Source organism: Lagopus muta, chromosome 4 (genome assembly GCF_023343835.1).
Source record: "Lagopus muta isolate bLagMut1 chromosome 4, bLagMut1 primary, whole genome shotgun sequence".
Classification (NCBI taxonomy): domain Eukaryota; kingdom Metazoa; phylum Chordata; class Aves; order Galliformes; family Phasianidae; genus Lagopus; species Lagopus muta.
The window spans coordinates 48,552,419-48,567,120 of NC_064436.1; the positions used below are offsets into that span (position 1 = coordinate 48,552,419).

General features: G+C 34.5%; 1 protein-coding gene across 5 annotated transcripts in view; it reads left to right on the top strand.

Moving 5' to 3' along the window:
- ATP8A1 (ATPase phospholipid transporting 8A1) overlaps window positions 1-14,702 on the top strand; it is a 94,914-nt gene that overhangs the window by 74,372 nt on the left and 5,840 nt on the right. For all 5 annotated transcript variants that reach the window (XM_048941329.1, XM_048941330.1, XM_048941328.1 and 2 more), the window contains 4 exons: window positions 1,719-1,775; window positions 2,195-2,302; window positions 9,955-10,043; window positions 10,483-10,575. In XM_048941329.1, coding sequence (XP_048797286.1) covers window positions 1,719-1,775; window positions 2,195-2,302; window positions 9,955-10,043; window positions 10,483-10,575 — 347 coding nt within the window. The remainder of the gene's footprint in view (window positions 1-1,718; window positions 1,776-2,194; window positions 2,303-9,954; window positions 10,044-10,482; window positions 10,576-14,702) is intronic.

The following is a 14,702-nucleotide window of genomic DNA, read 5'->3' on the forward strand; positions in this document are numbered from 1 at the left end:
CCTAATGAGATTTCACACCATTTTTAAATAATGAAATTGTGTCAGTGGTTTGGGTTTTGTTTTTGTTTTGTTTTGCTTTTTTTTAATCCTTATTAATGCAGTAGTTGAAACAAGATACTCCAGATTAAACGCATAAACTTGTAGGTAGGGTGAAAGCTTTCTAGTGAGATTTTGTATCCTTCTGTGCTCCACACACAGTGCAAGACTTGTCAGATATATTTAACTAGTGATTTTCAGCTTCTGATAAAACGAAATTACTTCTGAGTTTTTGAGTCTCGTTGAAGTTCAGCTACTGATGAAGTCACCACTTAAATGATTGCTGCCAACATGGCCGATAAACCAGTTTTAATCATATATGTTTGAAACTAAAGTGTAGCTGTTAGAGTTTGGTCTTTGTGGCTCAGCTTTTGGCCTCATGTATTTTGAAGTGTAGATAAAGCAAAACTTGTAATGCCTGTTTGCGCATGTACTAAATTTATATCCAGCATTTCTTTAGTGAATATAAAACTCGTTTTTGTAAATTTCAAAGGAAAGAGATAAACAGTTTTATTGACTACTCATTTCTGTTGGATTGTAGATTTTCAGTTACTACTCATCTCTAAATTAAAATAGAACATATCATATTTGAGAATAACATGATGTGTTCAGGGATTGCTCCATAAAAAAGAGTCAAAATAAGAAAAGATAAAAACTGAGAAGAAGGAAAATAACATAAAACAGATTGGATGTGTTTTGTACACAGAACATAGGTTTTGGACTGTCAGTATTGGCTCTGGCTTTTCTGAGTTTGGTGAAGGTGACTCTTGAACGAAATATTGCTGAATTGAAGCGACTTCTTAAATTTGGACTAATGTAAACTTAAACAATTGCAGGTTTTCAGCCAAGCGTCTGTATCTTCAGAATCTCTCTTTATGTAGAAAGCAGAAGTCATCCTCTCTAAAGAGGATGGCTAAAGACCATGAATGATCTTTTACTGACTGCAGTGAACTACAGTTGGAATACTTTTCACACACCTCTCTGTTAACCAAAATGACGTAGAAAGAGAAACTAGCAACTTGGTTACAGGCAAGCTTCCAGTATTCTAGGAGGCAAGGGAAATGGTTAAGATTCCTAATGTAAAACAAGAGTATTCCAGACAGAACAAATTAAGATTATTACTTCAAACTAATAATCCTTAATACTTTATTACTTGCTCATTAATGGCATTTACTTTTAAAGCTTGTAGTCTCGTTTTACTTGGTCATTTCAAATGGAAACTTAAACTTCAGATCTAAACTCGCATACTTACAGAGAAACAGGTAAAATGCAGCTAGCACAGTCTAAAATAGTATTATTTCGGAGTTGCTGAGAATTCCACATTTTTGGAACGCGTTATTTTAAATCAGACGGGCCATTCCCTGTAGCTCTATAGAAATGACTGCATTTTGTTTTACTAAGTTCTATTGCACTGGTACATTGGAACCTGTTGCATTGACCTGCGTGTGCGTTGACACACAGACAGTACTTCGTTGAATATTATTAAAGAAATCTCATTTAAATTGAAGAGATTGATTATCGTTTCTCTTATTTGTGCAAGTAAACGTAATGTAAATTATAGAAATAGTTTAACCTCTTATTCTATGTTCTCCTGAAAGATCAATCAAATAATTAACTCTGAATGTGTTCAGTAAGATTTTTATCTTAAATAAGAATCCCCCTCTCTCTCTCTCTTTTTAAAGTTTGTGGTTCTAACTGTATGTTTGAAGGCTGGATTAGAGACCTCGTATTGGACTTTGGTAAGCAAATGTCTTTATCACATTCTCAAGTGCACTATAAAGTATGGTAGATGAATATTTTGTTTTTCTTATTATGTTTGGCTTTTGCTATAATATCAAATTAAATTGTGGTAACTCATAAGACAGAAAATACATACATTAAAAAAATGGTGAATAGTAAAAAGGAGGAATTTGGAGTAAGGCTTAAAATCATCCTAGAAAAATCAAATGACTGAATTGTTTGTAATTAAGCTTAAATTGGTTTAAAATGTAAATGACATTGCTGCTGAAAATATAAGCTGGCTTTAAGAAACTATAGCAGTTAATACCAGGCATTGAAATGTTTATCAGAAATGCATCATAAACAGTAAGTAGCAAAGGTCTTTTTTTATGTCATAATACATCTACGATGATTGTTTTGTTTTTCTTTGCTTTAACAGTTCAGTCATATAGCTATCTGGGGCAGCATAGCACTCTGGATAGTGTTTTTTGGAATCTACTCTTCTTTGTGGCCAGTCATTCCTATGGCACCCGATATGTCAGGAGAGGTAAAGTATATTTTAACTGATCTCCGTGTGTGCACAAAGAATACTTCAGGTTTTCGTTCAGACCTAATCTGTATTGGATCCTTCTCTTAGCTAGAGGTACATAAGATGTTTGCTTCTTATTATATCTTCAATGTGGAAGTCATGTTTATTGAGAACAGGATGAAATTTTACTCTTCTGAAAAAAGAAGCTCAGCTAACGTGCTGTGATTGTATGTTCTACCAAGGAAGAGCTGACAAATAAGCTGCATCACATCACAGAGTGCTGAATTTCATTAAGACATTTTCTAAAGAGATGTCTTAACCAAATTCAGCACTCAAAATTACAGCACTAACTTGGCTGGAGATTTTTTTATACCTAAATAGCACACGTAGCACATTGATTAAAGCTGTCTTAGAAACTCCAGTATAGGTCAGAAATTTGAGTTGCCGCAATGTTGCATGAGCAGCTGATCACCATCACACATTTACTTTTCAATTAGTGTTGTGCTTGGAATGTATTATTGTACCATTTCTTTAATCTTTCAGTGTAAATTTTGGTTTTTCTTTTTATTATTATCCTATTTGTGTTAACCTATTGTAAGTATTGTAAATAGTACTAAATCTACAAAAGATACACAATTGCTGCTTGTCCTTATTTAATGGAACTTCAGTCCCAAATTCTCAAAACTATTCACTTCTAAAAACATCTGAAGCTTAGTATTTATTCTACAGACACTAATATCTGTTTCTGGGCATGGCTGTTGGGAATAAGCAGGTGAGAATACCTGTTTGTTTCAAAAAGATGCTCCTCTGATTGTTCTCAAATCACATCAACGAGACCAAGCCACACACAAATAGGAGAGTAGGTACTTTTAACTTTGCTTCTGTCATGTAATTCAACAATTTAAAAACACCTGCACAGTGGGGGAAATGTAGTGAATATCCCTCCTTTGCTTGGAGTTAAATCAGACACACAAATCTCACCTCTCACATAAGCTGTTATGAGAAAACAATAGTATGTTTTCTCATATATATATATATATATATATATGAGAATATATATATATTCTCAAATATGTAGCCGTTTATGTAAGTACTAAATTACAATGGAAAACACAAGGAGTTGACTTAAGTACTTGGGCACCAAAGAAAGAGGATGAAATTTATATAATTTCCTGCTGTTTTTCCTCTCTGCTATAACCTCTAACTTTCCTATATGTAGGTAGATTTTATGTTAACTTGTTGCCTCCATTACTCATAAAATAAAAAAAAAAAGTACATTATTCTAAATTGATTAAAGCTATTGTACCTAAGCATTTTCCTTCATATTCACTATATTTTTAGAAGAAATTTCAGAATATATCTGAAATTGGTCATGTATGGTTTTCATTTGCTTGGGTTTTTTTGTGTTTTTACACTGTCTTGTTGTTCAAGACAGAAGAATGGCTATAGCAGTAAGAACAATGTGGGCAGCAGGATGTATTGCACTTGGTAAGGCATAGAGTTGGCTACCTTACAGTGGAAATAACTGAATACTGAATGTATGTTCAGTCTGAAGCTGTAAACAAAAGATGTCACTGAAAGGAATGCTTTTCCTACAAACTTTGCAAAATATTTGCTTGTAAAGTGAGGTTTCTGCCAATTAAAAGTAAATCCTCTTGCAATTTGGATTTCACGTGACACCAAAGTAATGTGACTTACTAAGTTAAATAAATGAATTTGGGAAAAATGTATCTGTAATTGAAATGTATCTAGTTATTTTGTCATTAGGAATTTGTGGTTTGCTTATGTATATATATATAGTAGCACTAGATGCACACAGTTGTTGGAGGAGTTGCTTTTTTCTTCTGTTTTTTTTTTTTCCTAAGAATAGAGCCAGAGGCCTCTAACATTGGAATGATCTCTCTTAAACTTCTTATAGACCTTAAGTGCTCATTTTAAAAGCTCATCTAGCTTTTTGAGGTACATTCTTTATGGACAAAGACAGTCCTGTTGATAAATACAGTGCCTCAGGTGGGAGCTGGGGTTTTTGTATGCTATCCTGGAAGCCTCCAGGGCAGATTAGCTGGGTTTTGCTGAAATAAGTCCAGTCTACTAAGTATTCAAACTAAAAGATTCACAGCTGTGAAACATACAGTGGTATGGTAGAAAGAAATGCCTATGGACATCTCTACTTTTCTATGCAAATGCTGCTTGTCTGATTCCTTCAAATGTATAAGTCACACTTGAAGATTTGCACTATCCAGGTATGTTTGTCAGAACTTAAAGAAACAAGCTGACCTGTGTTTCAGTAGCTTTTTGTCTGTTTTGCCTTAGCCTGGTCAGACAAAATGTGCAGAAGGGACTGTCTGAATTTTTGTTGTTGTTGTTGCTCTTTTGTTTTTTGTTTTTTTTATAAACAGGTTTTGTACAAATCTTAGGGGGTTAGATTTGGGAACTGCTTATTTTTTCCAGTACGAACTCAGTGGCCAAAACTGCTGACAGCAGCCTGTGTCCAAATTCATTCTTTAATTTCACAGTGCTGTGACTTTGGTCAGAAACTGGAAAGCCATTTCATTTGGAAAAAGATGCCACTGCAGACTACAAAAAGAATATTTTCATTGTAGATCTGAAGAAAGCCAACTGTGTGAATCTCTTCTACACTAACTGACTTTTCTTTTACATACAACATTCACAAAGAGAATAAGTGGAGTATACTCTTAATATGTTTTCAAGCACACCTACAGTATTTTCTCATTTTAAAGCCACATGTAGTTTGCATAAGTAACTAAAAGAAAATTACGAATCTCTTCTTATTCAATATTTACTTTGTACAAACTCTTCCATATGCAGAAAACTGTTGTGTGATGCTGAACAAAACACATCTCCAATCTGTCATCGAACAGATTAGCAGGAGAAATTTTGTTCTCCTGTTTTGCCATACTGTGCAATATAGAACCTGAATGAAAGAAATGATGCTGCAATTAGTTCCGCCTTTTTGTCCGTGTAATCTTCTCGCAGTAACTATTGTTAACTAATGAAGTTTCTGTAACTTACATCATCTAATCAGAGTAACTATTCGAATGGCTGTCAGTAGAATCTAATGCTCATAGAACCTTTCCATAAAATCGATAAAAATGCTGAATTTCTATGCTAGTATAAATTATTTTTCTGAAACAAGTATGAGTGTGGTTCAAGCTGAAGGGATATAACTGGGAGGGAAGCATGAACAACTTCATGTCTATTTTACACTCATACAAATCCTGACTCTCTTGATACTATTTTATGCTTTGAGTTTCTAGGGGGGGTGTTGTTTTTTTACACACCTGATTAATGAAGTAGCTAAAAATTATAAAATTTACTGGAAATAAGAAATATGGTATGAAGATTAAAAGCAAAAGTTCAGTATCTGCAGAACTGTTTAATTTATTTTTGTACTCTAAATGTGCACTGTAAAGTTCTCCAGAACCCCAAAACAGTGATCATTGATCTGTGTCTGTCTTCCTCCCTATACCTATTATACCTATAGGTGTAGGGAGGGAATAAAATTTGTTTTGCATGTATATTTTTATGGAGAACAATATTGCTTCATAAAAGAGTTTGACGATTTATTGAGGATTTTTTTTAAGTGAATCAAAATTAAACTCATATTTCCTATTTAATATTATCTCACAGTCCTAATACTTAACACATTTTATCTTATTAAGTTCTTTAAACAAGAGGTTTGCTTTTAATTTTTCACTGTTGGAATCCAAAAGCAAGGAATTTTCATAAGCAATTTTTCTTTTCCAATTTATCAATAATGTCTCCATTTAATTCCCTTTGGTTGGTCTCTGTTTTGAGTGTTAATACCATACAATTTAGTTGTACTTGGTCTCTAGTACTAGATATTTTTTAGTCAGTTCTTGCTGTTCCTATATTTATTTTGTTTTACCACTGTGGACCTCTTTGGTGGCTGCTTGTTGTTGATGCTTTTTTTTTTTTTTTTTTTTTTAACATAACTTTTGAAATAATCTGGATTTTTATAAAATGCAAGGAGAGAATTGAGTATCTATAAATGTAGTTCAGAAAGGAAGAATGAACAAACACTCCGAAGCCAGTCCTGCAAATATGTAGTAAGGTTCATCCTTGCGTTTCATCCTTTTCTGTACTCAAGTGTCTTACTGTGGTCAGAGATAAATGCTAATCTGATGATTACAAACCTGTATTGCTCTATTGACTTCATTAAGGTTTATATTCTGTCATCACAGTAATGCTTCTTGGAGCTTTAGGATTTATAGTGAGCTGTGTGTATTTATTACTTAAAATGTTATTTATTATTTGTGTTGATGTTACTGGAGCCATATTTCATCCCCCTGAGGGATACCTTTTCTCTTTTGTACCTATCTGCTGTGAGAAAAATTCATGGCCCTGCAATGACCTAGTAGTATTCTTAGCTGAAGAAAATCAGAGAAACTGGGGGAAAAAGTGACAGCGGGTCTCGTAGCCACTTTTCTTGTCTCACAGGGGATTCGTTCAAGTAAGAACTTCTGAATTCTGTCTGCAAATATCCCTTTATCTGCTTCTTAATTACTACTTCCTGTTTTTACTTTGAATGGATTTTCAAAAAGTGGGGGGACTGCCTTTTTAATTCACCTAATAAGCAAAGTTCCTACTTCATAGGACCTATGGGATTTTTATTTCTTTTTTAACTGCAAAGAGCAAAGAAGCACTGCAGGCATGACTACAGCTCCTTGTGGAGACTGCTGCACTGGGAATTAATTGCAGATCTGTTTTAGTGTTACAACGCTAAGTACTTAGACATGTATGAAGAGAAATACGTAACTAAAACTAATGAAGTTGTCTCTGAAGGTAACTGAGAAGAAAAACTGTTGTTGATTTGAACTGCTTTAACCAACTGTTGTTGGTGTTGAAAAGATGTTATTTTAATAATTCGGTGGTTTACGGGGAGAGGATATGTACATAGATGGCAGATGAAGTAAACTAAAGCAAGAATCTTCGTCTTTCTCTTTTTACTTTTAGAAGGCTATTGTTTTCTAAAATCTTTAATAGCTGTTTCAGAAGAACATTTCATAGTGAAGAAAAAGGAAATATTTTTGTTCATTTTGGCACGTAATTTCCTAATATTACACATCCTTTCAAACACTTTGCCTCCAGGATTTCTAATCCAGGAATGATTTTCAGTCCATCTTTTTCTTTAAAAATATGTCTGTGTGTAGCACTTAGTAAGCAATGTTAATTCGTTTTAGAAAGTCCTCATATTGAGCGTGAGCTGTGCAGACAACAAATTATTTATCTTCCCTGCAGGATTTGTTAGTTCTACAATAAACTAGGCTTTCCAGCTCTCGTTTTGGATTACTTCTGAATTCCCCTGGGAGCCACTTTTGTGGCAGATTCCATTTGGTTTCACAAGGCCTAAAGGGGGAAAACTTGGCATAGACCACAAATCTCTCACATTAGGAACAATTTGTAAACCACGAACAGAGGCAGCCAGAGTCCGGCCCCAGAACAGGCTGCTCCTGTTAGTGCCATTGTCTGGAAAGGATTGGTTTGCCATTTCCCAGATGACCTGCCTATGTGTAGAGAGATGTGAAAAGTTAGAGACAAAAATGTTTTCTACAGAGTGAGGGGGAGCTTTCTTGTACAGAAAGGAAGGAAATACCTCTGTGGGATTTTATTTTTCCCCTCTTCATCCAAAAAATACAAAGAGGCCCTCTGTCTTTAACACGAATGTCGGCTTTAAATCTTTTAGGTTTGGATTAACTCTGTAAAAGAAAAAAAATCTGACAGGCTTTCAAATATGACGCAGAAAAACTTTTTTTTTTTGCCTCAATTCATGTTGTTCATTTGTAAAGCCAAAGGCTGGATGGACTGAATAGTAGGCGCCAGTTGTTCCTTCATTCATAGTTAGCATTACAATGGTCAGAATTAACATCCTAAGACCTACATTATCACTTTTGCTGTTTCACCGGCAAACATTTAATACAGGGCGGCTAATGCAAGGGTAGCTCTTAGTTGTGTCCTATAAATTAAAAAAATATTATTAATAGATAGGAAGTAACAGTTGTAATTACTTCAAGTTTTTCTGCTTTTTGTTTTTGTTTAGGAAACCATTATTCTGTCTAATTTATATTTAATTATTAAAGATCTTGTAAAATGTAGTTATGATAGACATTTCCTACTGGCTGTTTTCTTAGGAAATTAGTATTTAATCACCTATGTTAAAAGTCATGTTTTGCTTATAAATGGACTGCACAAATACATTTTTCTTCACATTCTGATAGAAAAGAAAATCAGTGTTGTTTTTTTTTTTCTTCCCATTGAAGCTGTGAATTGGTTTGGGTTTTTTGAACCTGTCATTGCTCAGTACTTACATGTTTGCCAACAACCACTGGCAAAAATTATTACTAAAATCTCAGGGCAGTATCTATGCCCTTTCAACATAGCTGTCAAAAGTTTACCAGGCTTTCAGTTCAAATATAGGCTTATGCTTTTAAGAGAATTGGTCGGAATTTGGATACAAAAATGTGGTGAATAGGAGTTTTTGCCTGTATGAAAATGAGATTTTTTTTCTGAAAAATAATTCGTTTTAGGCTTTACACATAACATACCAAGTATAACTCTAAAATATTCAGAGATACGCATTCGGAAGTTGGGCGTCAGCTACTGCAAGATACTTACATTGTTCTGCTTATTGATACTAGTAGAGTTTTAACTTTTTTATGTTAGGCACTAAAGTTTAGCTTTTCAGAGGAATTAGTCTCCAAATAGCGATACAAGGATTTCAAAGAGTATCCTTGTGTATCAATGTTATTTCCAATCTCTGTGTAATTTATGAAATAATCTAATTTCATTTCAGAGTTATCTTAATACTGGCTGCAAAATAATCTTCCAGTATTATGCTTTTTTAATTCTCTGCATTCATAATATTGTTAATCTAAATACTTGATCATGTACTTGCAAGAGTAGAATAAAGATTTTCTTGTGAAGTCCCTATGTTTTGGTACTTGTTTTGAATTTAATTTTAGTATGCTAATAAGTTACAAAAAGAAAATCCTGTGTATTAATAGAGGAAGGTGGATAAGAATGGAAACGCAGCAGAGAGCATTAACATATTTTGCAAGTATTCCACTATGTATTAGCATGTTCATTTAAGGCTATGTTACATACTTACATAATTATGTAATTAGTTGTTAGTTCTCATCTTTTAACAGTTTGTGCACAGGAGTCTGTAGCAGTGTGGGAGTAGTGGTAGAGGGAGTTCTATTGGAGACAGCTCAACTTCAGTCTGAGTTACAGTGCAAAATGTAGCCAGCATCCAGTATCCATAGCAAGTGTCAGTAATCAATGCAGCTGCTAGGGTTGATTGCAAATGAGAGATGTATTGACAAAGTTTGGGAGATGGGCTTGAGGGGGGTCACTAAATCTGATTTTAGTGGAAATTAGTCAGTGTAGTAATATAGAGCAGGGATGTGGAGGGGTAGATTCCCCTTCTCTAAAAGAGCTAAGCAGCATCTTTTTACCAGCATCTTAATGTGAATTAGTGCTTATATTAGACGTTCTAGAACAGTTCATTTAAACTTGATTTTCATTGTCTCAACCAAGTCATTGATGTTTCTACATTGTTTTTTGTGTTGTTTTTTTTTTCTAGTTCTCTTCGTAACATAATCATATGTTGTGCTTTCTTCTTCCAGGCAGCTATGATGTTCAGCTCTGGAGTGTTTTGGATGGGACTTTTATGTATTCCCATGACAGCTTTGCTTTTTGATGTAGTATACAAAGTGTGAGTACAAAAACACTGATGTTCATGGGAAAAGTACTGAATTTCATGCATGTTCTTAATTACATCAATAGCATGTTCTAATTACAACAGTAGGAAAAGCAAATAGAGATCAGCTCTAATTTTATGAAATTATTTTTCAGCTTGTTTTTGACAAACCTGGTGTCTTGTTCAGTCTCAGACCCCTGGTTATAAGTTTTATTAGTATTTTAATACTAATACTTCAATAATTTAATGCCTGTTTTTTGTTTCTATTTTGCAAGAACAGATGATGAAATATATTATTCAGACTTGCTTTACCATATTTATTCATTTAAGACTAAATTTTAAGTTACCAGGTAAAATGGATTTGTATATTGAATGTGCATATGTAAGTGTTAAAATAACCTGATCTTTTGCTTTCAAAAATCATAAATCTGACAGTATTTTGTATTACTTTCAGAGTAAAAAGAGCTACTTTTAAGACACTGGTAGATGAAGTTCAGGAATTAGAAGCAAAGTCTGAGGATCCTGGGGCAGTTGTACATGGCAAGAGGTACTGTAAAAAATCTATGCATCAATGTCTTCTATATGATAATAAAATTAGTAATAATAATGATGCTTCAGCTTCATACATGTATCAAAGGCAAAATATTACTTTCCAAAAACATGAAACTAAATAGAGTGAAAAACATTTCATGTAGGTGTCTGTAGAAAGGTTTGGGGTCTACTCAGCCTGATGATGATGAAACTTTAATCCTGTCACTTTCTGTTAACAGTCAAAACAAAGGCAGTTTAAATCTGCATTGTTCAGTAGTACGGTTACAAATTGGGCTTAAGCATGTAAAAAATAAACAAAAGCATCCTTGATAATATAGGAAAAAACAGCAAAATCTGTCAGGCACCTGTTGAAATTAAATAGAGCAAACTGGGACTGTATCTAATGCTAGTCAAGAGCAAACAAATTTGACCAGATTTTGTGAGGTAAAAAATAACTTGAACTTGACACTCCACAATTCTCTTATTACATCCTCCATTATGTGTCAGGCAGGTAATTTGAAAAGGGAGGAGGTAAAATTGAGAAACTGAACAATTTTCATATGTAAACTTAGTGCTTAGTGAAATACTTGCATCTTTTTAACTCATGAATAACTTGTAACCTTGAAAAGGACTGAGAGATGGCAAAGTATGCTCCTCCCACTACCCAATTCTATTTCATTAGTGCCATTTGGCTGAACTGGGACTTTCTTTCCTTGTCTTCATTTTCATGACTTCCGTGAAGTTTTACAAAAGCTGAAGCTGTTGATATTTGATTTTTCCTCTTCTTTTTCAACTTTGGACTGTTTTTTTTCTCTGATATCTTCATGGTAAAGGGCTAAACTAAGAAGCTTTATAGGAAGAAAGGCATGCATGTAAGGAGACCATAAAAATGCAAGGAGACATTTCTTTTATCATAGTTCCAATTTCAGGAAGCACCTTCTGTTCATAAAGATAATTAATTTTCATGTCTGTTTTAATGTTATAGTATCCTTCCTCCAATCCTGTGGGAATCAACTTACTAGAATTTACCCAGTTGAGACTAAATGGTATTAGATACCAAGATGATGACCAACATTTCTAATGTGTTGAATATCTAAGCTGATTGCTTTGGATGCCTCTCTCTAGCTGCATATCTTTCTTAGCACCAGGGCAGGATCTTCCTCCAAGTTAACTCGTATATCAGTGTGTTTACCTGTGAGCCAGGAGCAGTATTTGCTGAATGCTATTTCTCAAGGAGTGGTAGAAGAATAAATTACAGAAAGGAACACAGGTGTTAGTACTAGGAAGCGCTGAAAGAGGTACATCTTGTAGCTGCAGAAGAAAGTAAGGTGATGTATCTGGTAAGAGTTTTTCACTTTCATAACCAAGGTTGCTCACGTATTCCGAAATTCAGCTCTTTCAGTATGCTCAGTAGGCAGTATGCTCTTCCTTCAACCTCCAGAATTTTTCCCACATCCATTCTTATTTATATCAGAGGAACTTGGTGTTTTCACCAGTGGTTTTACAGACATCTCTTTATGTCACAATAAATAAATAGGAAGGCTTCACTGAGATTGTTCAGTTACCTGGCTAGAATATCTTTCTTTATTCTCCACATAGTTATTTTTGGGCCTATATTCTTTGAAGTGTAGAAAAGCATCTGCCTCACATACAAATCCATGGATATTAGACATCTTAGTGTTTTTTAAGGATTTATTTCCTCGGTGATTTTTTTGGGGGGTGTTCTTAATTCAGGTAACAGAGACAAAACTTCACCCTTCGTGGATGAAGTATTCTTTGTTAAGGAAATGCTTTGATGAAGCATTGCATCTCTCACCACATCCCATTAATCCCAAAGCATCCCAGTGGTGTCCCAGGACATGGGGCTCCATCTCCTTCTGCCTGCACACACTAGGGACACAGCACCTGAACTTTTTCCAAGGCTACCTGTGCAGTGATCCTGACCATGGGCATGATGGGGATGGGTAAATGATTGGACTAGATCATCTGAATGGTCTTCTTCAATCTTAGTGATTCTGTGATCTTCAGAAGCTTGGCTGAACAGTTGTGATGGTTTTTGAGTCTCTAAGTCGCAGAAGCCTGGACTAGATACCAGTGCAGAGTACATAGTTAAGTTGGCAAGGAATGGCCTCAGCATCTGTTCTAAATATGCATGCCTGACTCCTATAGTCTAGATTTATAGTACTTTTTGTAGGGAGAGCATCAAGTTATTTTTTACAAACTTAGTGTACATTCTTTAGCACCAACTAATATTCTTTCCTAGTGTGCAAAAAAACTCTGGAAGTACCTTTCTATGTTACAGTAGAAAAAGAGATTTTTTTTCTCATAAAATGCCAAGTAACCAGAAACAGCAATAATATTATTTACCATAAAAATATTTCTATTACGTAGTCTAACAGTAGCATAAATAACAGCCCTAACTTTTGCAAATTGTCTTTAGAGATATTTGCCACAAATGCTACTTCATATAATAGTTGTTTTCCATTCAAGCACCTTGTAAAGTTTTTATTTTTAAACCAGACATGATTGGTTAGGAATATATGAAGTACTCACAGTTTTCGTGTATATGTATATAGCAAGTTCAAATGCAGTTAATATTCACTTTTCCATACAGGTGTACATGATAAGCATAGTCACTTACTTGCTATGACTGGTTAATTGTGAAACTATGTTTTACTGACTTTACATGTAGATTTTTAAATATATGTGTTTGGATGGCAGCAGGATGATTCATAAAAAAGAGCCTGTGCTCTTTCATCAAGTATAAAATAGAGCGGAATTTAATATCTGAATAGCTGGAAGCACTTTTGTTCTCCAAAATTACTTCCTACTTTATTTGTATTTTCTATACCAGCAATCAGATCTATGCAGTGGAAAGTTCATTATACGTAAACTAACAGATGTGTGTACCTCATGTAAAACTTAAGGCAGTATTTTCAGTGCTTAGCACTTAGGCAGTTTGAATGTTTCATTCTGGAACATGAGCAAGTGATAATGATGGTACTAAAATACTAGAATAGGCCTACTGTTCTTTTAATGAAATAGTTTTGTATTAGAAAATAACACCTATCCAAAAAATCGTTGAAATTTTCTGTTTTCAGCTAATATTAAGAAAGGTTTCTCAGATGTACTGCAAAGGAGATGCAGGTTATGCCCCTATTAGAATATTTGTACGGTCTTTCATCTCTCTGCTTTCCTGTTGCATGTGAAATTGTTCATTTATTCACTCTGTGTATCACTTTGTGATTTAATCCTCAGTCTCCAATTTTTCAGAATTCCATTACTTTATCAGTATTTTGTAGCTCTGAACTGAAAATCAAGGCACCTACTCTGCCTGGTGGAGCAGTGATGAGGAAATTTTTTTTTTGTTTTTTTTGTTTTTTTTTTTTCCAAAAGAGCTATCTCAAGAAAACATGAAAGGAAAGGTGTATCTCAGTGCTCTACATTCTCCTTTCTTGGGATTTTAGCTCAGCCAGCAGATGCTGACTGCTTTCCTGTAGCTGGTACCTAACTCCTTTTTTATAAAGAAGACTCATTCCATCCAAAGCATGGCCACAGAAGCAGTTTAGCCCACCCATCCACTTACCCTGTAGATTTTGTGGTTAGCTTTACTCTGTGGATGTGGGGATGTAGGTTTATTTCTTTTTTCCCTCTTGCCAAGCTCTGACCTCCTGGCATATACTTTAACCACCAGATCGGAGGGAAACAGAAGAGGGAGGCAGACCTCTAGTCTCTCCAGTTTATGCCAGTGGTTCAGCTTCATATACAAAAAAAAATTCAGTGCTTAATGAAGAAAAAATAAGCATTTCTAATTTACAGGTTTGAATGCTACTCCAATAAGGGAAGGAATATAGTTGCATTCCTACCATTTAGTCTGGTAGGTAGTCTAAGAAAGTAGTCTGCTCAGCTAGTTGACAAGTAGTGGTAAGGAGTAATTTGACTAGTCAGAGCTCACTAGATTTAGGTCTGTGTAAATCCTCCATGTTTACTACATTCTAGCAGAGAGAAAACTTTGATAATCTAGCAGAATTAACAAAACTGTATTGCTATGTACTTGGAATAGATTTAAGCAAAATAATTCATTTTTAGACCAGCTCACAATGGGAGGGACTGGATTTTCAAGCACTGGAAATGTAAAATGTA